This window comes from Notechis scutatus, chromosome 10 (assembly GCF_049901735.1).
Source record: "Notechis scutatus isolate UNSWTSFEM ecotype Mainland chromosome 10, rNotScu1.2, whole genome shotgun sequence".
Classification (NCBI taxonomy): domain Eukaryota; kingdom Metazoa; phylum Chordata; class Lepidosauria; order Squamata; family Elapidae; genus Notechis; species Notechis scutatus.
Window position 1 is genome coordinate 10,520,291 of NC_142018.1, and position 25,376 is coordinate 10,545,666.

The 25,376-nt window shown below is 42.2% G+C and overlaps 1 protein-coding gene across 4 annotated transcripts in view; it reads left to right on the forward strand.

Moving 5' to 3' along the window:
• The window catches only part of LOC113416601 (connector enhancer of kinase suppressor of ras 2-like), a 357,297-nt gene that overhangs the window by 120,863 nt on the left and 211,058 nt on the right, over positions 1-25,376 (forward strand). For all 4 annotated transcript variants that reach the window (XM_087972082.1, XM_087972080.1, XM_087972083.1 and 1 more), the window contains exon 2: positions 20,856-21,019. In XM_087972082.1, the coding sequence (XP_087828208.1) occupies positions 20,856-21,019 (164 nt within the window). The remainder of the gene's footprint in view (positions 1-20,855; positions 21,020-25,376) is intronic.

The following is a 25,376-nucleotide window of genomic DNA, read 5'->3' on the forward strand; positions in this document are numbered from 1 at the left end:
AACTTGACTTAAAAAGAAACACATTAACTGTATATCATATATCAGGTAGTCCTCGAGCTGATCGTTTGGGTCTTCTTTGGTTGCCCTGCACAGGAGAACGGAGCTGGAAAGCAGGTTAGTGGGGTGGGGAGGGAATTGGGATTTTGCAATAACCTTCCCTCAGGAGTGGGGAGGGAATGCAGATTTTGCAGTATCCTTCCCCTGCCATGCCCACCAAGCCACACCCATGAAGCCACACCATGCCCATCAAGCCACGCCCACAGAACCAGTAGTAAAAGTTTTTGAATCCCACTACTGGTCGTAAGTGTGAAAAATGGTGATAAGTTGCTTTTTTCAGCGCCGTTGTAACTTTGAACCCTTGTAAGTCAAAGGACTACCTGTACTTTGCATACAAGAGGTTATGTTTCAGTGTTCGGGCACTCCAAAGAGACTCACAAAAAGTCTTATTGTCTTCACATAGGATGTGTGAGCAGATTAACTGAAGACCTGGCATTTGTACAGAATGACAACTTTGGTTAGTGTTAATCTCAGTTAGGTTTTTCATGGTGTAGCACACTGTTGTGCAAGTCCAGAAAATGAGTTAACCCAGGAACCAGATTGAAGTCATTGCATTAACTCAGCCTTGGAGAGTACTGTATATAAGTGTCACTTGTGTCAATTGTATTGAGTTAAGGAAACTTCTATTTCTGACGATGAATTTACAGGCTTCCTCCATTCTTCATGGTACCAGTAGTGTTAGCTCCAGATTTGGGGTAGCATTGAATAGCAAGAAGGAGAGATTATTTTCACATAGGATGTGTAAGCAGATTAACTGAAGACCTGGCATTTGTACAGGATGCCAAGTATGGTTAGTGTTAATCTTGGTTAGGTTGGGTGGTAAGGTAAGGGGGTATGTTGAGAACCACCGGTGTTGTATTATCAACAGTTAGAGAGGTTTCAGAATTGGATAGGTGTTCACCACATTGAAAACGTGGCATTGTTTTCAATTGTCATGGAATAGTTATGATGTCCATGGTCCTGATAATTCTTTGCTTTGTGTTCCTTGAAAGAGAAAATAGGAATATAACAGCACTGGAAAAAGTGACTTATGATCGTTTTTCACACTTATGACCGTTGCTGCATTCCCATGGTCACGTGATCAAAATTCAAACTCTTGGCAACTGACTCATATTTATGACAGTTGCAGTGTCCCAGAGTCACGGGATCCGCTTTTGTGACCTTCTGACAAGCAAAATCAACGAAGATGCCAGATTCCTCTTAACAACCCTGTTACTAACTTCACAACTGCAGTGATTCATTTAACAACTGTGGCAAAGGAAGGCACTTAACAAATGGTTCATTTAGCAACAGTTGTTTTGGGCTCAGTTGTAGTCATAAGTTGAGATCTACCTGTATCTAAATCTCAGCCCAGAGGGATTTTTTTTTTAATGATCCATCTGCTTCCTTTTAATAATCTCAGATCTGCTTTGGCTCCTAAATATTGAGTTTGCAGCATCTTTAGACAAGTTAAGGAGACTTTCACCACTTACATCATATCCTTGTGAATATGTTTGCATCAAGTGCAAAGAGGAACAGAGCCAGGCCCTGACTCTTCTAGCGAAATTAGTTTTTTTCAGTGTATGTAGGGAATTCACACATTGAGAAATTATTCACCAACCATAACAGTTATTCACCAACCTCTTTTCTGGAAGTTGTGCTGTGGAATGCAATTTAAAACTGCACATTTTTGTTAGTTGAGAAGTTGTGTCTGACCCATCACAACCCCATGGACAACATTCCTCCAGGCAGTGGTGGGATTCAAAAATTTTTACTACTGGTTTTGTGGGTGTGGCTTGGTGGGCGTGGCAGTGGAAGGTTACTGCAAAATCCCCATTCCCTCCCCATCCCACTAACCTGCTTTCCAGCTCCGTTCTTCTGTGCAGGGCAAACAAAGAAGACCCAGCCGATCAGCTGAGACTCAACGGAAGGCAGAGAATAGATGGGGGCAGGGCCAGTCAGAGGTGGGATTTGCCAGTTCTCCAAACTACTCCAAATTTGCGCTACCGGTTCTCCAGAACTGGTCAGAACCTGCTGAATACCACCTCTGCTTCCAGACCTTCCTGTCCTCTACCATCTTCTGGAGTCCATTTAAGCTCATGCCAACTGCTTCAGTGACTCCATCCAGCCCCCTCATTCTCTGTCATTCCCTTCTTCTTTTGCCCTCAATCGTTTCGAGCCATGTATATGACTTATCATGTATTAGACAACCTATGCCCTGTTGAGTCATCATTTCAGAGATATATCCTTACCTGAACAGAGTAACAGAATGGTCTACAGGTGGGCAAGAAGGCCCTGGGTGGCCTTATGGCTTCTCTAATGAGGGTTCTTGTAGGAAGCGAGCAGGATACATTGAAAATCCCTTCCATTCCCTTCCCATCCCATCCCATATTTCAAAAGTTTGTCAAATTATGTTTTGACATATGCTAAAGATACTTCCTGGTTGCACACCTTTTGGACTTCCTGCCTCTTGAGCAGATCAGGGCACCTGGATGACAATGATACAACATCCATTCTGTTTCAGAATTGTCCAGTTTGATGCAATGGGATGCAATTACCTTAAAATACCACCAACTTTTTTAAAGCTTAATTGTAAGTGTGAGATACTTTCTAATTCAATTAAGACTAACCATTCCACACTAAGTTTCCCTTCCCTTCCCTTCCTTTCCTTGGCTGCTGCTGCACTGCTGGTTGAGGGTGGGAGTAAGGAATTGCAAGAATGGCTGGGAAACTGTCATGGAATGCTGGAAATGAAGATCACATGACCACAGCAACAGCTAGTAGCCAACCAAAGCAGCCATAACTTCCCCAAATTTCATTCCCAGGAGTTACAGATCCTAGATTTTGGAACATTCCGCATTTGGACACATTCTGGTTCAAAAAATGGTTGCTCTATGATGTACAAATGAAAGGTCACGACAACGAGAGTTTTAAGTAGTACATAGGTTTTGTCTCACAGAGTGACTACATTGACACTGCTTTGGTTCAAGAGAACTTGTGTCTTTTGTGACCTTTTATGTGAAACATCCTACTGCAATGTTAAGCAATGGTTTAGAGACAGCATCTGTGTTCCAAGCAGAATAACACAAGAAAGTTCTTCTTCTGCAGCATAGACCCCTTTCTTCTCTCCTAGCTTCACCAAAACCTTCTCTCGTTGTTTCTTTTCATAATTCTCTCATTGTTTGAGTTTCTTGTTTTGAAGGAGCTTAAACCTGGAATATTTTTTTTCCCTTCCATTGTTGCAATGGATGCTATGTATAAAAATGGCAAAATGGAACTCCTACAGAAATATGGCAAAGATGGGCCAAGAGACTTAGTTCTTTTCATATTATGCAAACTACATTTCCGTAACAGATAAGATTATGAGGATGCATGTTTTTAATTTTCAAATGAAATCTTCATTGTTATTTGGCTTGGGTAGGGGAAAATAATTTTCCTCTTTAAGGTCCATTTGTGTTACTTTACTACTTCAATTAAGACTAACTATTCCACACTAATCATTGATCATTTGATCATTCCTATTACTTTGCTTGGTTACTGTTGCTGCTTCTTATTCTGCCTTTTCTTTTGCTTCTATTTGTCCCTCTTCTCTTCCTTCTCCTCTTTTCTCCTCCTTAAATTAGCCCTTTTATTCAAAAGTTTCTCAACAAACTTTATAACATTTTTACAATAGATATTCCCTCACCTTTGCAGAGTCATTCATTCATAATTGTCTATCGAGTCAGCTTTCAGTCTATAGCTTGAGATTGGGTTCTTGGAGAAAGAGAAGGAAAAACAAAGATTTTTTTTCTATAGTAGGCTCAGACAGTGTGTCTTCGTTCAGCTGAAATATCTCATTCCTTGGTATCACTTGATATACAGAATTCAGAATAACAGAGTTAGAATTATAGAATGAATCAGCTGGAAGGGACCTTGGAGGTCTTCTAGTCCAGTGATCCCCAACCTTTTTACGCGCTGCCCGGTACCGGCATCAGCTGGGCGCCGCAGCCCGGTACCAGCATCAGCTGGGCGCCGCCATCTTTTTGATGAAAAAGTGCTTCCGGTGACCTCACCGGAAGCACTTTTCATCAAAATGGTATGCTCGTGAGCTTTTCCGGTAGAAATGGCTGTCTACCCGGAAAAGCTCACCGAAGCGCTGGCGCCGCCATCTTTTTGATGAAAGCGTGCCCGGTGAGCTTTCTACCGGAAAAGCTCACCGGAGCGCTGGCGCCACCATCTTTTGTGATGAAAACGTGCTTCCGGTGAGCTTTCTACCCGGAAAAGCTCACCGGAAGCACTTTTTCATCAAAAAGATGGCGGCGCCCAGCAAGCCAGCGGCCCGGTAGGAGTTGTTCCGCGGACCGGTGCACGGTCCGCGGACCAGTGGTTGGGGACCCCTGTTCTAGTCCAACCCCCTGCCCAAGCAGAAGAACCTATACTATTTCAGATAAGTGACTGTTTAGACTCTTCTTAAAACCTCCAGTGATGAAGCACCCACAACTTCTGGTGGCAAGCTGTTCCACTGGTTAATTGTCCTCACTGTTCGGTCAGACCTGAAGAAGCTTCTTGGATGAGGAAGCGAAATGTCTTCAAGGGAAAAAAAAAAGCACAGCAAATCTAGTCTGAAAAGGACCTTTGGGAGAAGGTCCAGAACCATGACCTGGATGACTGAGAATCTCCATGGACATTTTCATCCACGACTTCTTGCCCTGCCTTCAGCTGCTTTGGATAATAGGGTCTCTGTGGCACCCCCTCAAATAACCACCCCCTCAACCACCCCCTCAAATAATGGATGACTGCTATCATGTCACCTCTAGCCTTTCCCTGCATTTGGCTAAGCATCCCCAACTCTGACAGCCGTCCATCATATGCTTTAGCCTCCAGACCCCTTATCAATTTTGCATCATTTGTTTGCATCTCTTTATAAAAATTAAAAGGTGGCTCAGCGACCAAGATGCTGACCCTGTCGATCGGAAAGGTCGGCAGTTCGGCAGTTCGAATCCCTAGTGCTGCATAATGGAGTGAGCTCCCATTACTTGTCCCAGCTTCTGCCAATCTAGCAGTCTGAAAGCACATAAAAATGCAAGTAGAAAAATAGGGACCACTTTGGTAGGAAGGGAACAGCATTCTGTGCACCTTCGGTGTTTAGTCATGATGGGCACATGACCAAGGAGACGTCTTTGGACAGCGCTGGCTCTTCGGCTTAGAAACAGACATGAGCACTGCTTCCCAGAGCTGGAAACAACTAGCACGTATGTGCCAGGGGAACCTTTACCTTACCTATAAAAAATCAAGTCCAAGTGACATATGGAGTAGGTAAGTACCTTTGTTGTGGCTGTCACTAGGAAGGGCAGTTTTCAGCAGGGATCAGAGGCTTCTGTGCAATTTAAGAGAAAACTGTGTTTTGTCTTTAGGGCAGAGATGCTACTTCGGTTTTCATGGGCAGCTTTCCTTAAATTTATGTCTCCAACTATCCCTGCACCAGTAACTGTAGCAGATGTCACATCTCTTGGCTGTACTCTTATATGAATCCCTAGTTTGCTCTTAGCATAAAACAGGAGCACCATCTTGAAGACGAAAAAAGCTCTGTCTTTAGAACGATTATTTTATTCATATGCAAGCATACGCTACTTTTATCAAAAAGATGCATTTATCCAAGAAGTAGCAGAGTAATAGCATACGCCCCCCCACCTCTCTAATATAAAACTGAAACTGAAACTCCAGTCTCTGCTTGTGTTTTGCATTTGGAACAGATTTCTTTTCAGGTGGGGAGGGGAGTGGAACTCCTTAGCATCAGAATGTGTTAATAATAATAATAATATAGGAAATACTAATGCTCTGATGGTCATTTTGAAAAATCCTTTCTCAGTGAGCACCTAGAAGCCAAGAGGAACATATGTGCCAAATTTCAATTTTGTAGGCTTTACTATTCTGGAGATTTTGTGCGTGAGTGGTATTTTGCTTTTATATATCTATATCTACGTGTGTGTGTGTGTGTGTGTGCACGCACACACACACACGAGCATATGTATGTATGTATGTATGTATGTATGTATGTATATGTATGTATATACAATCTATCTAAACTATCTATACATACATAGATAAATCTATATCTAGACACAGACATAGACATAAGTCGATACTGTGCAGTAGAAGAAGAGATCTGAACAAAATCTGCAGTGCCAAAGTATAAAGCTGGAAATCCATTTTCAAGAAAGACCCCTACTGGCACAATAGTTAGAATGCAGTATTGCATGCAAACTCTGCCCACAGCCTGACATTCAATCCTAATCGCCTCAAAGTTGACTCAGTCTTCCATCTTTCCGTGGTTGGTGAAATGAGGACCCAGATAGTTGGGGGCAATAGGCCGACTCTATGTAAACTGCTTAGAGAGGACTGTAAAGCACTGTAAAGCGGTTTATAAGTCTAAAGGCTATTGCTATTAGGGGCCTTCGTGGCACAGCTGTTAGAATGCAGTATTGCAGGCAAACTCTGCCCACAGCCTGCAGTTCAATCCTGACCGGCTCAAGGTTAACTCAGGCTTCCATCCTTCCAAGGTTGGTAAAATAAGGACCCAGATTGTTGGGGGCAACATGCTGACATTGTAAATCATCCAGAGAGTGCTGTAAAGTTCTATGGGGCGATATATAAGTCTTAAGTGCTATTGCTATTTTCTATGTGCCCAATGTGAGACTTGGCAGAGAGGTCCCAGGACCAATAAATCAAAGGTTTTTGGGGTATTTGAGTACTGACTGACGTTTCCAGGAATCACAGCCCTGATGAATGTACTTTGTGCTACTAAAGGAGCCTCCAAGCAATAGCAAAGTGATCGTCTGAATTGAGAAACATTCAGGAGAGGGGGGAAAAAGTTAAATTTGTTATAGAGCTTAGGAAGGCATGATGAAATAAGCAAATTTGTTTCTGAATCAAGTAATTGGGATGTTCCATGACATCACCATTAATTCCCATCAGCCATTAAAACCATTTTCTCAGTTCACGCACTTAATTTTCCTACCTGTTGCCCAGCTAATGGAAATCAATATTAATGATAATGTGCTAAGAAAGCATTGGTGATTACATCATTGGCCTCTCCTCTTTTCCCCTCCTTTGCTTCCCTCCCAGCCAGAGGGATGCTGAAGGTTTTAAATGTGATTTGTTTGTTTGTTTGTTTTCTTTTCTGGAATAAAATTTGCTTTAAGCAAGAAATCAATCTCTTTTTTGCTTCTAGTTTCCTTGTTATTCGGCTTGTGATTAATTTGTTTAATTCTCTGCAACATCAAGAGACACATGGCAAGTGGAAAGGAAAGGTGGAAAATAGTTATGTTTTCCCTCCACCCGTGCACCCATTGGTGATATTCAGTGTATTCTGACACTTACCTCATTGCCAAATTCAATAGAAAGCAATTAACTCCAAACTGAAGCTTGACATGAGACTAAATAATTCACCAGCTTGAACAAATATTGTCATAAGTGCCCATGATTGGAGGCCCATGCTACAATGTGCAACGTTCTATTAATCATTGCTTGTGGTTTGTTCGGCTGGGTTCAAACTTGTGTTGCGTCAGGGCCTAAAGAGAGATGAGAATACCATGACCTAGGTTTTGCTGATCTGAAGAAAAGACATCGAGCAGCAAAAAAGAATGAATATTTCATGTTGCAACAGGGATTTGCAGGCCTTGAATGCCCAATTTTTGTAAAAGTGAACTAGCAAAGTCATTCTCCAAGTAACCAAGAGTTTGAAAGGATTTTTTTTCATGGATTTTAAAAGCCCTCTTCCACATACTGACAGAAGATCCGATACTGGAGGGAAAGAGAAGAGATTCAAAAAGGGTCTGGATGGATTTGAGCAGTGAATTGAAATGAATAGGAGGATTTTTAATGAGAAAAACCTAAAATTATTGCAACTGTACAGGCAGCATGTAAGGCACAAAAAAGTATGACAGGAAAGACTTTGCTTGGCAGCATTATATATGAAAGAAATTAGGATGTCCTTGTCAGCCACAAGTTAAATGTGAGACAGTAATGTGGTATCACACACAGGTGTCAAACCAGTAAATGCAAATGTTATCTTGATTTGAATTCAAGTTGAACTGATTTGGAGAACTGTATTTAATTCTGGGCAGCGTGATTTTTAAAAAAAGGACAGTGACAAATTGGAAGTTTAGAGGAAGCCTACCAAAAAGGGAATAGTTTGGAATCCAAGGCCTGCAAAGGATGGTTGAAGGTCCTGGAGTATATTTAGCCTACAGGAAAGATGACCAAGATGACAGCAGTCTTCAACTATGAGGGGGAGTGTCAAATAATAAAAGGAATGGACTTCATTGGTCCAGAGGACAGGGCCAAACTCAATGGGTTAATACCATGAGGGGGAGCATGGTGGTTAGGAATTTGGGTTGGAGGTTAGCAAGCCCATGTTTGAGATCTGAATGTTGCTGTGGGGCAGGGTAAGTTCCCATCCTTGGCTCCAGCTCCCAACTGGACACCCCTTGGAAAATCGTGATGTCACCAACTAATCCTTTCAATCTGGAAGTGTATTGGTGCTTCTGACACTAGTGTAATACAATGCTATGAGGAATCAGATTTATGATAGGCATAAGGAGGAATTTCTCTATATGAACTGCCAGTGGAACAGACTGCCTCATGAAGTGAAGAGTCCCCATTTGCTACAGAGCTGCAAACGGATTGGATGGTTCTGTGTTAGAGTCACTCTAGTGGATTCTGCAACAAGCAGAGTTGGACAAGATAAATTTCAAAATAACAGAGTCGGGGGTCTTCTAACTCAATCCCCTGCCCAAGCAGAAGACCCTCTACCCAGTGGTGGGATTCCAATTGTTTTACTACCGGTTCGGTGGTCCTGGCTTGGTGGGCGTGCTTTGCCTAACATGCGCAGCTTTCCCCACACCAGCTGAGAGGATAAAGAAGAGAAAAGATAATGGAGGCTTTTTTCCCTCCCCTCTCAGCTGATCATAGGAGGCATATTTTACTACCAGTTTGGCTGAACCAGTCCAAACCGGTAGCTTACCACTACCATTCCGGTAGCTGCCTCTACCATTCCAGAAAAATGGCTGTTGAACCTCTTATGAGTGGGTCCCATCCAACACCAGGCTTATTATGTTCTTACAGACAAGAGGAATTGGAGACCCAGAGAAATTAAACCATGAAAAATCAGCTAATGGGTTTTAATCTGTTAGAACTAACCACACAGTGAGTCACCCAAAGTTGCAACGCCCCGAAGATGACCTGCTATCACCATCCCACTGAAAATAATTTGCTGCAGCAGAATTAAGACTTGTTGTGGAGTTGTGAAAAAGGAAAGGCCATCCTTTTCTTCAATGAAAAATTGTTGGTCATATTTTTCTTTTACCAGAAAGAAATGCTAGCAAAGAATACTTTTCTTTGTGTACCCATTTAAGAGTGTTTTTATTTGTATGTTCGCCAAGGAAAGGATCTCAAGTGGATCCTTAAGAAAATGTCTATGTTACAAGTTAATTATGGTATATCCCAAAGTTTCCAGAGAGGCTAGGAAAAAGGCTAGAGAGGAAGGCCATTCTTCAACGATCCTAGTGGTGAATTTTTCATAGATAGAGGACAGCCTTGAAGCAGGGGAGGGGATTCTACCGGTTCGGCCTGGTTCTACAGAACCGGTAGCTTCGAAGAGCAGCTGACATCGAACCGGTTCTCTTTTAAGATCTTCTTTTCTTTGGTTGGGGCCTCCCACCCGCCCGGCCTCTAGGCTATTCTTACCTTAGTTGCTTGGCACGGCACAGCTGGATGTCGCGCGTCATCAGGAAATAGTGATTGCTTGCAGGAGAAGTTGTTTTGCAAGTACTGTGCATGTGTGCACAGTGAGCATTTGGTGCACGCTCACCAAACCAATTGTTATAGCAATAGCATTTAGACTTATATACCACTTCACAGTGCTTTACAGCCCTCTCTAAACAGTTTAGAGAGTCAGCCTATTGCCCCCAACAATCTGGGTCCTCATTTTACCCACCTCGGAAGGATGGAAGGCTGAGTCAACCTTGAGCCTGGTGAGACTCGAACTGCCAAATTGTAGGCAGCTGGCTGCAGAAGTAGCTTGCAGTACTGCACTCTAACCACTGAGCCACAGAAGCTTATTATGCCCGTAGGACCCCACCCCTGCCTTGAAGCATGTACCTGGGGGTACAGTTAGAAGCCTGAAAAAAACCTTATAAATAAGAAAATTAATGTATTTTAGGAGTCTTCATTCCAAATCAAGACAAATCGGTTTTTAATAATTAGGGCAGTTTGGTCTTATAGGAAAGAATGATAAAATAGGAGAAATAATTGTTTTTGTGATAGGAAAAGAAAATGTAGATCTTTTCACTGTTCATGCTATTTCTGCCCAAATCTTCCTATATCCCTTTTCAGTGTCCCATACCTCACCACACCTTCCAATACTCCACTCTCTACATTGGCTTCGCCTTGGAAGATTAATGCTGAACAGAGAGATTCCCTAAATTTTATTCAAGTTGGCAAATGGTGGTTTCCTTTGGTTTGTTTTTATAAAATAAGACAGAAGGTTGATGGACCCCATGGGGAAATTGAGATGTCCCTGCTCCTGTTTAGTAACATGGTTTTTGATCCAGCTACGCATAAAAAACAACCCCAGACATAGTTCTCATGGCATCACTGTGGCCATCATATTGACTTTTTTTTTAACCCTACCCCCAACCAGAAACTTCAGGAGGGAGATTTGCCTAGACTAATGACTGAATGGGTTAAGCAGTTTGTGGCAAAGTGGCCAGTGTCAAAGCCTGACATTCAGAAAAATGAGATGCCTATAATTTAAATGTCAGCATTCCTTACAAAAAGCTAGCTATCATTTTGCAATTGAAATAATTGTTGCAAGTGTAATTTGCTTAATTAATTGAAAGAAGTCAACCTGGTATCTGATATTATAAAAGGAGAGAAGAACTTTTAATAATACTAAGAAATTGTTAAGCAGGTTACTTTTCTTTTGAGATAGATAGATAGATAGATAGATAGATAGATAGATAGATAGATAGATAGATAGATAGATAGATAGATGATAGATGGATGGATGGATGGATGGATGGATTGATAGATAGATAGATAGATGGATGGATTATATAGATGGATGGGTGAGTGATGGACAGATAGATAATTAGATAGACAGATGATGAGTGGATGGATGGATGAATAGATGGATGGATGGATGGATGGATAAATAGACAGACAGACAGACAGATGATACAGATGGATGGATGGATATGGATATGGATATGGATATGGATATGGATATGGATATGGATATGGATATGGATATGGATATAGATGGATGGATGAATAGATAGATAGATAGACAGACAGATAATGAGGATGAGTGAATAGATGGATGGATAGATGGTAGATATATAGAAAGAGATAGAGATAGACAGAGATAGACAGACTGTGTGGGTGTTTATATATTCTAACCAATTTATCAAAGTCTGGAGACTTTTTAAAAATAATAATGACAGACTGTATCTATGACACATGCACATTTTAATGAAACAAGCAGCAGGTTTTGGAAGCCCTTTCTGAGGGCTTATAAAAACCATGCTTTGTACAGCAAATTCTATTTGAAGCAGGGCACATAATTAATGGCTGCTTGAGTGCACTTTTCATCAGTGCCTTCCATTTTCACAAATTTGGCCTTTTTTTGACTTTCTCCTTTTGGGGCTGGAACATCCTGGATTTTAGTGCATTTTGCAGAAAATCCTGTTAATTGTTAATGAGTTTTGAGTCTAGGGAGAAGAACCTTATCTTTCCCACAGAGGGAAAAGTAGATGTTTTTCTTTCCTGCTTTCTTCTGGTATTCTACATGAAGAAACTGCTGATATTTCAGCACAGCAAATTGTCCTGGATGAAGTCTTCCAGCAAATTATTTTCTAGGAAGGAAGGAAGGAAGGAAGGAAGGAAGGAAGGAAGGAAGGAAGGAAGGAAGGAAGGAAGGAAGGAAGGAAGGAAGGAAGGAAGGAAGGAAGGAGGGAGGGAGGGAGGGAGGGAGGGAAGGAAGGAAGGAAGGAAGGAAGGAAGGAAGGTGGGTAGAGGGAAGGAAGGTAGGAAGAGGGTAGAGGAAAGGAAGGAAGGAAGGAAGGAGGGCAGGAGGGAGGGAAGGAAGGAAGGAAGGTGGGTAGAGGGAAGGAAGGAAGGAAGGAAAGAAAGGAAGGAAGGTGAGAGGGAAGGAAGGAGAGTGGATAGAGGGAAAGAAGGAAGGAGGGTGACAGGGAAGGAAGGAAGGTGAGGGAAGGAAGGAAAGTGGGTGAGAGGGAAAGAAGGTTGGTAGAGGAAAGGAAGGAAGGAAGGTGAGAGGGAAGGAAAGAGGGTGGTAGAGGGAAAGAAGGAAGGAAGGAAGGAAGGAAGGAAGGAAGGAAGGAAGGAAGGAAGGAAGGAAGGTGAGAGGGAAGGAAAGAGGGTGGTAGAGGGAAAGAAGGAAGGAAGGAAGGAAGGAAGGAAGGAAGGAAGGAAGGAAGGAAAGTGAGAGGGAAGGAAGGAAGGAAGGAGGGTGAGAGGGAAGGAAGGAAGGAAGGAGGGTGAGAGGGAAGGAAGGAAGGAGGGAGAGAGGGAAGGAAGGAAGGAGGGTGAGAGGGAAGGAAGGAAGGAAGGTGAGAGGGAAGGAAGGAAGGAAGGAAGGAAGGAAGGAAGGAAGGAAGGAAGGAAGGAAGGAAGGAAGGAAGGAAGGAAAGAAGGAAAGAAGGAAGGAAGGAAAATTACAATATTATTAATTTAACCAGAGACTAATCTTGAGTGGCACACTGACTGAAAAGTTATCTGGCTAAATTGCATAATGTTGCCTCTGTAAGGCAGAAGAACAGGTCTGCTGAATCACCTTGGTCCAGTATTTCCTTCTCACAATGGCCAGCCAGATGTCTCTTACCCCACAATCAGATGTTGAAGAAATGTCTCTTTCTTGCAATTCAATGCTGCCCCAAATCTGGAGCTAACACTACTGATACCACAAAGAGTGCCACCTTCTGACAAGCACAGTCAATAGGGAAGCTTGATTCATTTAACAACCGTGTTACTAACTTAACAATTGCAATGATTCGCTTAACAACAGTGGCAAGAAAAGTCATAAAACAGGGTAAAAATGTTTCACTTAGCAACATAAGTGTTGGGCTCAATTGTGGTTGTAAGTTGAGGCCTGCCTGTAATTTTTTTTCAGAGTCCTTTTTCTAATCTCCAAGTGTTCCCAGGAAGCTTAGAGGGATGGCAGAAAGGGTGAATATTTTTAAATTTAACAAATTAACAGAATTGGAAGGGGCCTTGTAGGTCATCTAGTCCAAATCCCCCATCCAGCCAAGCAGGAGACCCTACACCATTTCTGACAGATGGCAGTCCAATCTCTTCTTGAAAGCTTCTAGGGATGAAGCTCCCACAACTTCTGAAGGCACTTCTGGAACTTCTGTTCCACTGGTTGATTGTTCTCACTGTTAGAAAGTTTCTCCTTATTTCCAGGTTGAATCTCTCCTTGTTCAGTTTCCATCCATTGTTCCTTGTCTGGTCTTTGGGTGCTTTGGAGAATAGCTTGAATCCTTCCTCTCTGTGGCAGCCCCTCAAATATTGGAAGACTGCTATCATGTCTCCACTGGTCCTTCTCTTCTCTTCACTAGACTAGCCAAGCCCAGTTCCTGCAACCATTCATCATATGTTTTAATCTCCAGTCCCCCAAACATCCTGGTTGCTCTTCTCTGCACTCTTTCTAGAGTCTCAACATCTTTTTTATAGTGTGGTGATCAAAGCTGGATGCAGTATTCTAAATTTCTCCTGGCAACTATTATTGTTCCTCCTCCACCACCACCCAAATTGTGAAGTTGCCTAGTCATTCTGGAGTTAGGCAGTCTAGAAGTTTGATGAAGGGAGAAACAAACAGAAAATAATGAGGGCAAATATAAGATAAAATGTCTTCCCAAGCTCCACTGGGCTCTGGACTCTCTTCCTGGTTCAGCCCAATCAAAGGTAGCCTTGTATAGAAAAGAAAGGCTACGCACCTTGCATGCCATGATATTTTCAAGAGATGGTAGACAGTCAGCAAGCCGGACCTGGCTTTATGAACGGTTGGTGTTGAATTACTTGGACCCACTTCTCATTTTTTCCTGAATTTCCCCATGTGAAATCTGCACATTTCTGAAGGCATGTTTCAGCTAGGGCTTGAATGCCAGAAAATGCAGGAGATGATGGACCTGCCAAAACAGTGGTGGGATAATTGTTAGGTTTGCATAGGATGCGGTGCATTGGCAGACCTGCAATAGCCTTTTCAGTTCTCAGACTGTATTATTACTCGCTCAGGAGGCTTTTGTGTGATCCAGAGAAAATATGAAACAAAACAAAACAAAAGAGGACCAAGTGTCATGGATTCCAATAGGCATAAATCACCCCATAGACAGGTTTATGTCTGTTCCTGAATCTATTCCAACTGCTAGAGATGGCCTAGGGCAGCTGGAGGTGCATAGAAAATCCATGCTCCGATTTCTATAGACAAATCTGTGGAAAAACACAACCATGGTGGATATTTGTGTTTTCTCCATTTGTAAAAATCTATTGGCATTTCCAAGTTCAAGGTCTTCCTAATTCAAGGGTCTTCCAGATACTGTAGGTTGAACATGTGTCTTAGACACAAAATGTCCAAGAAAATTGTACTAAGATGGGGAAGTCCATGCCAGCTGACTTATTTCCATGTTGTACAACTGGCACTAAAGAAAAGTAGCAGTATCTGTGATGACCTGGGGCGTGGCACAAAGGCAACACAGTCAAATAAGCAAGAAGAGTCCCTTTATTATCTCCAACTTTGCCCCCAATGTCCAGGTTACCTTCGGCTGGAGAAAAACTCTCCCAGGAACAGCCTTTAACTGGAGAAAATTCAGTGCAAAACAAGTTGCATACAGACTGTAACTAAAAATACAAACAAACCAAGCTGAAATAATTAACTTGACAGGACAGGAGAAGGAATTTCAAACTTGAAAGCACCGCTAAACTCACACAGTTGGGAAGACGCCAGGAACACAGATAAGCCACGACGATACCAGATAAATTCACAATTTGCTCCCAACAGTTTGCTGCACACAGCTTCCCTTTTTAAACACTGTGTTCCCAGCTGCAGCTAATGAAGGGAATCAGGGCCCTTTCCTCCCCCATAAGCCACGCAACTCACATTGCTCCCTTCTCCATTCCTCCCTGCGTGCCCTAGGATGAAGAGGAGATGGGCCTGGGTCTTCCTCTGAACTCCCTCTCCCTTATTGTACCTCTCTCCTGCTCTGCCCAGCCGGAATTTGCCCTTCCCCAGTTTCTTCCACAGCCAACGGAGCCACATTCCCATTCCCTATCAATTGTTCAGCCTCCCCCTCTGAATCAGATTTTGACAGGGGCATGACAGTATCATTATAAAGCACAGGAAAGGTCAACCGGTGGTCCTTAAGGTGTATGTTGCCTCCAGATCCTATCTTTGCATCATACAGAGATATCTCTGACACTGGCAGATAGACAAACTATGTAGTTTCCTATCCGTCTGAGATGACACACACACATGAAAACTGTAGTATATAAACCCAAAAGGGATATATCAGGATGAAGAATAAGAACCATGCCCATGGGTGTGATGCACACCCATCGTGAAGACCTCAGCTTTCCCCTCCCCGCAATGTTATGTGCATCTTTGGCCATCAAGGGTGGCCTGTCTCTGACCTAGTTAGAGTGTCACACTTCAACCAATTCCAAAACCAGTCCAGCTTCATGAGTCCAAGATCTATCCAAGAACTGAAGGAGCTTCTTGGATGAGAGGCGAAACGTTTTCAAGGAAAAAAACAAAAAAAAAAAAGGCCAGTTGTCTTTTGGAAAAACACCTTTGGGACAACCTAGGTCAGTGATGGCGAACCTCTGGCACGTGTGCCAGAGGTGGCACACAGAGCCCTCTCTGTGGGCATGTATGTCATAGCCAGCTGTTCTTCCAGTTTCTACCATGCACACGTGTGCCACCCAGCTGATCTTTGCGGGAACTGGACTGCCAGAAAATGGCCCGAAAAACAGCCTGAAAATGACCCCAAAACAGCCAAAAACAGTCATTTTGGGGGTCATTTCCAGGCCACAAACAGCCTGGAAAATGGCCCCCAAAATGGCCAAAAAAACAGGCATTTGCACACCGGCCAGCTGGTCTTCAGTTTTTTGTTGCTCTGGACATGGACATGCATGCATGTTTCGGTTTGGGCACTTGGTACTGAAAAGGTTCGCCATCACTGACCTAGGTGATTGAGAATCTCCATAGGCCAGTATTCCCAGCTTTATTTTTCTACAAGTCTATATATTTTTCTATATTTCTGTAAGTCCTCAAAGGCTCTGAAGATATAAGCCGCATTGTTTTCATGGTGGATAGAGTCATCCTGAGCACTGGTTCCGCTCATTGTATTGTTTGACTGCTCACCATCATATAATGTGACGGCCACATTTTCCAACAATGACTCTTTCTACTCCTTCTATTGTCAGCTGCCATGCTGTTTGAGCCATTAAGTAGCTGTCTTCCCCAAAAATACCCCAGGAAGCTATAAACGAGCAGCCTTAGTCATAAAACCCACCAATTTTGCTTTTCATAATAGACGTCTCTGGCATAAAGGCATATTTAGATCAAACCGCTACACATAATTTCCTGATCAGCGCATGGTACACTTGGAAGATGAGCGCTCAGAAAGGGACCTGGGGAAAATTCCTTCTGAATACTTTTGCGCAGAACCACTGTGGTGTTTAAGAAAAATAATCCTTTTCCATCCATGTTGTCTTTCCTCTCTCCTACTGATATCACGTCTAGCATGTTTTATCAAGTGCTCCATGAGGGGTTTTATAGATATGGTGCCTTCTCATGCTACATTAAAGCTGAGTGGTTAACATTTAGAGAGTTGCCATTCTAAAGAGTCTTATGCTTAAGTATATCAGTTTGTAGATAATGAAATAGGTAGGTAGGTAGGTAGGTAGATAGGTAGGTAGATAGATAGATAGATAGATAGATAGATAGATAGATAGATAGATAGATAGATAGATAGATAGATAGATAGATAGATAGATAGATAGTTTATTAAATTTGTATCCCACCCATCTTGCTATGCAAGTGGCTTACTAGGCAGTAAAATAGAAATATAAAAATTATTACAAATATTAACTACAATTAAAATTCAAGAGTTAAATACAGGCTAAAACAAACCTAAGGACTTGAGTTAGAATGGCGATGGTGCCTTGGATGGATGGATGGATGGATGGATGGATGGATGGGTGGATGGATGGATGGATGGAGAGATAGACAGAAAGCAATATTTCAAATAAGACTTGACTCCTACATCAAGTTCTCTTTTTTGGAAGTGGTTTGCTCTTGCCTTTTTCCTGGGCCAGGGAGTGACTGGCCCCAAATCACACAGCAAGATTTGTCTTTAAGGAATTCAGAATTTATCAGTTTCTAGTCCGGTGCATTTAATCAGTGCACTAAACCGGTTCTAACATAATATACAAAGACCAATGTGAATAGTTGTTGGAGGACAGAGGGAGAATTCTGTCTCCCTTTGCTTTCTATACCTCTGCTCATGTTCAGTAATGCAAGATAAAGAGATTTTGCTGATGATATCCTGGATTTATTTTCTGTTTGGCTTTATTACACAGCCCATATCAGATGATCATAAAAGAGAAGAAAAAGTAATTATCAGTCTGATCCTGAAACTGTCTAGCCAGGAATCTTTCCCTCGACTTTCCCCAGAGCGTGTCCTGAGGTAAAATAGCTACAGGATATTTTTGTTTAAAAAGTGAAAACAACCCAAGTACAAACCAATAATGAAGGAATTGTTGGGGACATGTTTCTTTTTTGCAGGAGTTCTAGAAAATGCTCTTAAAAGACCATGGGAGAAATAAATGGATATTTTTCCTCAAAGCTTTCTCAGCATTGCTCTCTCACCGCCGTCATATAACAAGCCTGAACATAGCAAAACGGAGGTCACAAATGTAGCCCAAAAATACAGCCTGAAAAATAAATCTGATAAGTGTTTGCCAACCTGGTGAGGTAGAACAGTTATAGCATATGTCATGTGTAGCATTAAGCAATGGCATTTTGACTTAATATCACTCCACAGTGCTTTACAGCCCTCTGTAAGCAGTTTACAGAGTATTGCCCCCAACTATTCTGGTCCTCATTTTACTGACCTTGGAAGGCAGAGTCAACCTTGAGCAGATGAGAATTGAACTTCTGACAGTTGGCAGAATCAGCCTGCAATACTGCATTCTAGCCACTGTGCCACCACAGCTCTGTATGCTTTCCTTATCAGTCGCTACTAAAGAAGGAGACCAGCATCTAATTTTTGTCACAAGTTAGTGGTCATATCCTGGTTTGTACTACATGCTAAAAAAATATATGTGTACCATTAAGATGTTGAATCAGTTTCATAACCTTCTGTAACACATGGACAAACCTTAACCTTTGGGTATGACTTATGGGTATAGCCATAGCAATAGCATTTTACAGCCCTTTGCTTTACAGCCCTCTTTAAGTGGTTTACAGAATCAGCCTATTAGCCCCCAACAATCTGGGTCCTCATTTTACCCACTTCGGAAGGATGGAAGGCTAAGTTAACTGGTCAGGATCGAACTCCAGGCTGTGGGCAGAATTAGCCTGCTGGTCAGGATCGAACTCCAGGCTGTGGGCAGAATTAGCCTGCAATCCTGCATTTTAACTACTCCGCCACCACAAATTCATTATGGACAAATTCTGCCCTTTGTACCCTCACAACCACTTGGCTAATCAAGATTTTGGGTTGATGCCCTAAAATCAAGTCACAGTTTGATCCAAATCCTTAGTTTAGAAACACTTCCCATAATGTGCACTTCACATAGGAAAGTGCATATTAGCCGTGAAGTGGAATTATAGGTAGTCCTTGATTTACCATCATTTGTTTAGCAACTGTTCAAAGCTACAAGGGCACTGAAAAAGGTGATTTGTGGTGACTCCTCATGCTTACTACCATTGCAGCATCCTCAAGGTCATGTGATCAAAATTCAGGTGTTTAGCAACCGACGTGTATTTACGATGGTTGCAGTATCCCAGGGTCATGTGATCAGTGATGGGATTCCAAATTTTTTCCTACCGGTTCTGTGAGAGCGTGTCACTCAAAAACCTCCCTCTGTGTCAGCGCTGGTGAGGTGAGCTGTTGTTGTTTTTTTAGCTCAGCTGAGGCACAGCAATCTGTGCTTTTAAGGCACAGCTTTTAAGAATTCAGCTGAGCTAAAAAACAAGGGAATATAGGAGAGGAAACGGCAGGGCCAGCCAGAGGTGGTATTTGCTGGTTCTCCAAACTACTCTGCTACCAGTACGCCGGGACCGGTCTGAACCGGCTGAATACCACCTCTGCATGTGATCACCATTTGTAACCTTCCCAGCTGGCTTCCAATGAGTAAAGAAGGCAGGCAGACTTGCTTAAGGACTTAACAACTGTAGTGATTCACTTAACAGCCATGGCAAAATTGGGCATGATTCACTGAACAACAACCTAGCTTAACAACAGGCCTTGCACCCAATAAGTTGAGAACTATCGGTACACTCGGTATAGATGTGTGAATTTCAAGGCATTTCCCATGCTCTAAAAAGATATCCCAGGTAATTTGTTCATTCATACATATATATGTAAATTACTAGGCCAGCCAACTCTGAACAAGTTTAGGCAGTTTACAACTTACAAAAAAAATACCAAAGGAATCATGAATGGCCACCAACAACATATAACTGAAATAGAACAAAACAAAATCCCAGATCCCATCTAACAGGGGGAGTAGCCTTCACTCCTCTCTAATGCTTGGAACAATATAAATATTTTCTAAAAATAAAATATTTTAATATTTAATAATTTTAATATTAAACTTTAATGGCTTCCTGAACTTCAGGGTTGGAGCCATCTGGATGTCTGGAACTGAGTTTACACCAAGCGGTGGGACTCAACCAGTTTAACAACCGGTTCGGTGAGCACTCAATTTGCATTTGAAAACAGCCTATTTTTAGCTCTAAACCTCAACTTCTACTGCAGCCCCGGTTCTGTGGGCGTGGCTTGGTGGGCGTGGCTGCAGGGCGGGGGGGTTGTGCGGCTTGTGCGACTCGCCTGTGCGCGTCAAATGCGTGCTTTGTGCATGCATTAAAACAGTAAAAACTAAGCTACTGCGCCTCTCAGCTGTTTAGCACAGCAATCTGCTCTGCCATGCCAAACAGCTGAGAGGTTGAAAAGGGCCTAGGAGCAGGGGGAGGTGGGTGGGCCCAACTGCAGAGCGTCGGAGAGACTTGGAGCAAACCGGTTTTCTGCCAGCTGATCTTCAGCGCTACTAGTATGCCAGAACCGGTAGAATATCACCACTGAGCCCCAGTGACTAAAACAGCTGATTTGCCCAGCAATCTGCTGTGCCACGCTAGTCAGCTGAGCTGCAAAACGCAGAAATATAGGACAGACTAGGGTGGAGCCAACTGATCGCTGGAACTACCAGTTCATTCGAACCACTCTGAACCGGCTGAATCCCACCCCTGTTTACACCAAAAGACAACAGATTATCAACACTTTTATTCTACAATTCTTTATTTCAATTCTTTATTTCAGATGAGTACAATTCTAAAAACCTGCGAGTAAATAAAAATAATCATCCTGGCTGGTTTTTTTTGTTTTTTTTAAGGAATCCGCTGTTCGCACTTATCCAGATGAAAACCTTCTCGTTCAAAGGGTGAAAGTTTTCTAGCTCCAATGGAGCTGTGGTGAGCCTACTGGAAACTGTTCTTTTATAGTTAACTGGAGCTCCTATTGTCACTTGTCTAGGTCTTGACGACTGTCTACAGCAATACATTAAAAACTTTGAGAGAGAAAAGATCAGTGGGGAGCAGTTGTTGCACATCACTCATCAGGAGCTGGAAGAATTGGGAGTCACTCGGATTGGCCATCAAGAGCTGATTCTAGAAGCGGTTGATCTTCTCTGTGCCTTGGTAAGTGAATCCCTTTCCTTAGATCTTTGCTCTGCTCTGAACTTTGCAACTTTATCCCAAAAGGGGAGGGAAGGTTGCGTTTACTAGACACAGGGAAAGGGGCACAATTCTATAAAATATTCACGAAGGAAAGCAAATATATGTGCCCCAGGATAATGTGGCAGGATCCAATCTGGGTTGCTTATGAAAACCAGAGGTTGAACATGGAGATAAATATGAAACCAGAACTTTTCCTCTTGGGTCTAATGGAAAAAGAATTGGAGAAAAAGTTAGGAGCTTTGTTACTACCGTATATATGTTGACAGCAGCAAGACTGTATGCACAAAAATGGAAGGACACTTTGATGCCTACCATGGAAGAATACCATGATGGAATTGGCTGAAATGGCAAAATTGACTAGTCTGCTCAAAGAAAAAAACATAAGTACTTTTGTTTCCACATGGAAACCGCTTCTGAATTTTGTGCTTGAGGCGGAAAAGAATAAACTTTGATTCTGGGTTTTACTGATAGACTTGTGTATAAATGACTGGTTCATACTATTTTGGTAAAACAAAAAGTTGTGATTTGTTGATAATACCTTATTCTACTGTAACAGAGAGTCAGAAGTCAATGCCTTTTTTTATTTCCTTATCCTTCCTCATTTTTCTTTGCCTTTTGCCCTTCCCTCTCCCTGTCCTCTTATTTGCTTTTGTATTTTATAATACTTTATAACCAGAAAGGGATGTGGTGGCTCAGTGGCTAAGAAGCTGAGCTTGCCAGTGGTTCGAATCCCTAGCGCTGCGTAACGGAGTGAGCTCCCATTACTGGTCCCAGCTTCTGCCAACCTAGCAGTTTGAAAGCATGTAAAAATGCAAGTAGAAAAATAAGGACCACTTTGGTGGGAAGGTAACAGCATTCTGTGTGCCTTCGATGTTTAGTCATGTGAGCCACATGACCACGGAGATGTCTTCGGACTGTGCCGGCTCTTTGGCTTTGTAACAGAGATGAGCACCACATACTAAAGGCAGAAATGATTAGCACCTTTACCTTTATAACCCATACAAACATATTTAAAAAGGAGCAAACAAACAAACAAACAAACAAAAAAGGACTAGAAGTTTAGTGCTGGAGCCCATCATCAAGGAACTTCGATCTTACGAGAATGCATCATTGGTCATTCTGGTGAGAGAGAAGTTCTCTGAGAATGGGGTCCAATATGAGTCCCAAAGCTTGGAAAATTAAATCTCTGGTTCTGGTGACCGACCCAGACTGGATCCTGCATAACGATTCATATGTGGGAGAATGGTCCATGACCTCGATACTGACCACAGCTACCTCAAAGCTCACTGCCACATATTCACGGAATAGGAATGGAAAGGAAGGTAGATGAAAAGATGGACCGTTGATAGTTTATGGTCAACCACCAGCTTACATCTAAAATGGGACACAAAGACGAGACTATAAAATTCTACAGAGATATTTTACGGCCCAGTAAGTGGCAAATGATGCTCAGAGAGGCATAAAATTTAGCAACTCTCCAGGTGACATCAAGATGGAGATCATCTAATAGATCATACAGATAGCAGCCAGGCTCTCTGGCTGGAGTTCTCTGAAGAATAGGATAAATTCTTCACCCACCGATATTGATAAAAGGCACCATCAAACTTTATTTGACTCAAAGGGTTCCTCCCACCAGAACACAGAGATCACGAGGGATGTAGCCATTGCAGTTTTCCCACTAGCACTGCAGAGAGCGAGACATCAAGTCTTCTGAGAACATTTTTATTTAAACCATTTTTGTACATGTATCGATTGCTACATGTTCTGTTGAACTGTGTGTGTGTTTTTGAAATTGATTTCCTTGACATTTTATGTGCCTTTGGGTAAATGTGTTCTTTCTTAAACGCTCTTCTGAGATACTTTGCATCTTGTCGCTGTTTAGTATATTTTAGCATTTAGCATTTCTGGGATGGATAAGGATTGCCTCAAACTTGTGTAGCCCATAGGTGGAAAGGTGGGGTATTTTCAGGCCCCCCCAAGACCCAAGAAAGATACATAGGGATATCTCTGAGTAGTCCTTTTATGGTTCCTCATCCATAGACAGAAATCTTGCCAAACTAAAGCAACTTTTGCCTCTGTGTAGATCTGGGAATCACTAGGGAGAAACTGTTTTAACTTTCTTCCACCCTAATCCTAACGATCAAGAGCATCCTGTCATATGGAATTGCTGTCTGGTTTGGAAGCATTACTGCTTCAGACAAGAAGGCTGTGTGTGTGTGTCAGTGGTGGGATTCAAATTTTTTTACTACCGGTTCTGTGGGCGTGGCTTGGCAGGCATGGTGTGGCTTGGTGGGCGTGGCAGGGGAAGGATACTGCAAAATCTCCATTCCCTCCCCACCCCACTAACCTGCTTTCCAGCTCTGTTCTCCTGTGCAGGGCAAAAGGAGACCCAGCTGATCAGCTGGGACTTGGGAGGCAGAGAATAGATGGGGGCGGGGCCAGTCAGAGGTGGGATTTGCCACCGGTTCTTTGAACTACTCAAAATTTCTGCTACTTGTTCTCCAGAACTGGTCAGAGCCTGCTGAATACCACCTCTGGTGTGTACGTATGTAAAATATGTATATCTGTGTATGGGTAGATAGATACTTTCTTTTGAGAGCAGGCAACAGAATTTCGTTTTTAATGTGGGCCACTGTGCTCACAGTAAAAAATGACAATTTATCTTATGTTATCTTATCCTATCTTCTCTTACCTTATATCTTATATCCTATATCCTACATCTTGGCTTATCTTATCTTAATCTTACACATTCTGTTGAATTACAGCATGTGTGTATTTTTAATTGATTTTCTTGACATTTTATGTCCCTTCGGATAAGCTTTTTTTTTTTTTTTTTTTTAAAGAAATTACTCTTCTGCTTTATTTTGTATGTTATTGCTGTTTGTTATGATTTGCCTTCAGAAATGGTGGGTGCTTCCGCACTGGAGGCTTTTAAGAAGAAATTGGACAACCATTTTTCTACAAGGGTATAGGGTTTCCTATTTGAGCAGGGGGTTGGACTAGAAGACCTCCAAGGTCCCTTCCTTCTCTGTTATTCTGTCATTCTGTTATATTGATAACACTGATTGATAAGTGTTGCGTCCAATTTCAGGCTGGAAAAATGGGGTATTGTCAAGACCCCAAGAACCAAGGAAGACCCACGGTGTTACTTCAGACTAGTTCCTTTATTGTTCCTCACCTACAGACAGAAATCTTGCCGAAGTAAAGCAACCACTTGCATCCCTGTAGATATACTCTGTGAACTGCTAGAGGGGGAGCTGTTTTAACTCGTTTCTTTCCAACCAAACTGTCTAAACCTCAACTGTTTCTTTGCCCTCTGGAATGCAACCCACCCCATTTCCTGGGAATCCAGACTACATTCCACCACAGGTATACCTGTAACAAATAAGTTAAGCTCTCCCCTCAAAAGCAAATGTATCCGTTGGGCAACTAACTTAAAATACTGTGGTTAGGAAGGCAAATGGAAGAAACTGAAACTTTGTGCTTTCATGAAACAGAAAAATGCACTGTTATCAAAGATAGCACTATCCATTTTCCTTCTAGACAATTTCACCATTTGTTCTTTCAAATAAGAGCTCCTAGGTTGTAGGAGATTATGGTACACCACGATTATGGTACAATTTCTTTCCTATTCTCAGTGAGGCACTCATGCCTCATAGGTGTTCACACCTTGATGTGAAATAACTCTTCATTATATTCTTATAAAATTGGCATATTTTGTCAGATGTGAAACCTTTGTACAGCGTAGTCTTTGTTTTCTCTTTGGCCTGTGCTGAACAATGCTGGCTTTCTGTTGGCAAAAAATATGTGCTTCAGGTTTTATCAAAAAGAGCATAACCCAGTCAGGTTCTTTTGAAGAGATCTTCTCTCTCCTTACAGAGCTATTTCCAAAGACTTGAAATTCTTACAAAAGCATCTTTTGCTTGTAAATGTGAAAAGGCTGCCCTTTAAAGACTCTTTCGCTCTCTTCTGGCTTGAGCTTTTCTTCAGAAGAGGCATTATTATGTATGTGTGTGTTGGTATATGTCAACTAAAAAGATCTTTAGAAAATTTTCCAGCTCAGGAAAGATTTTGCACAATATGTCAGGCAATGTAGACATTTTACAGCACAACATGAGCCAGGTGCGCAGACAGGAGTTCTTAAAACTAATTGTACGGATACGAATAGATGTTAAGTTTTGCATTCTTTGTTGGCCTCGTTTTATTCTTTTGTTTGTTTGTCGGTCTGCCTGCTTGGAAAATTATTGAAAAGTGATAAAGAGTTTTCTCCTTTTAGTCTTTTTATACTGTAAGTCCTACCGTAACTCCTGAGAAGAAA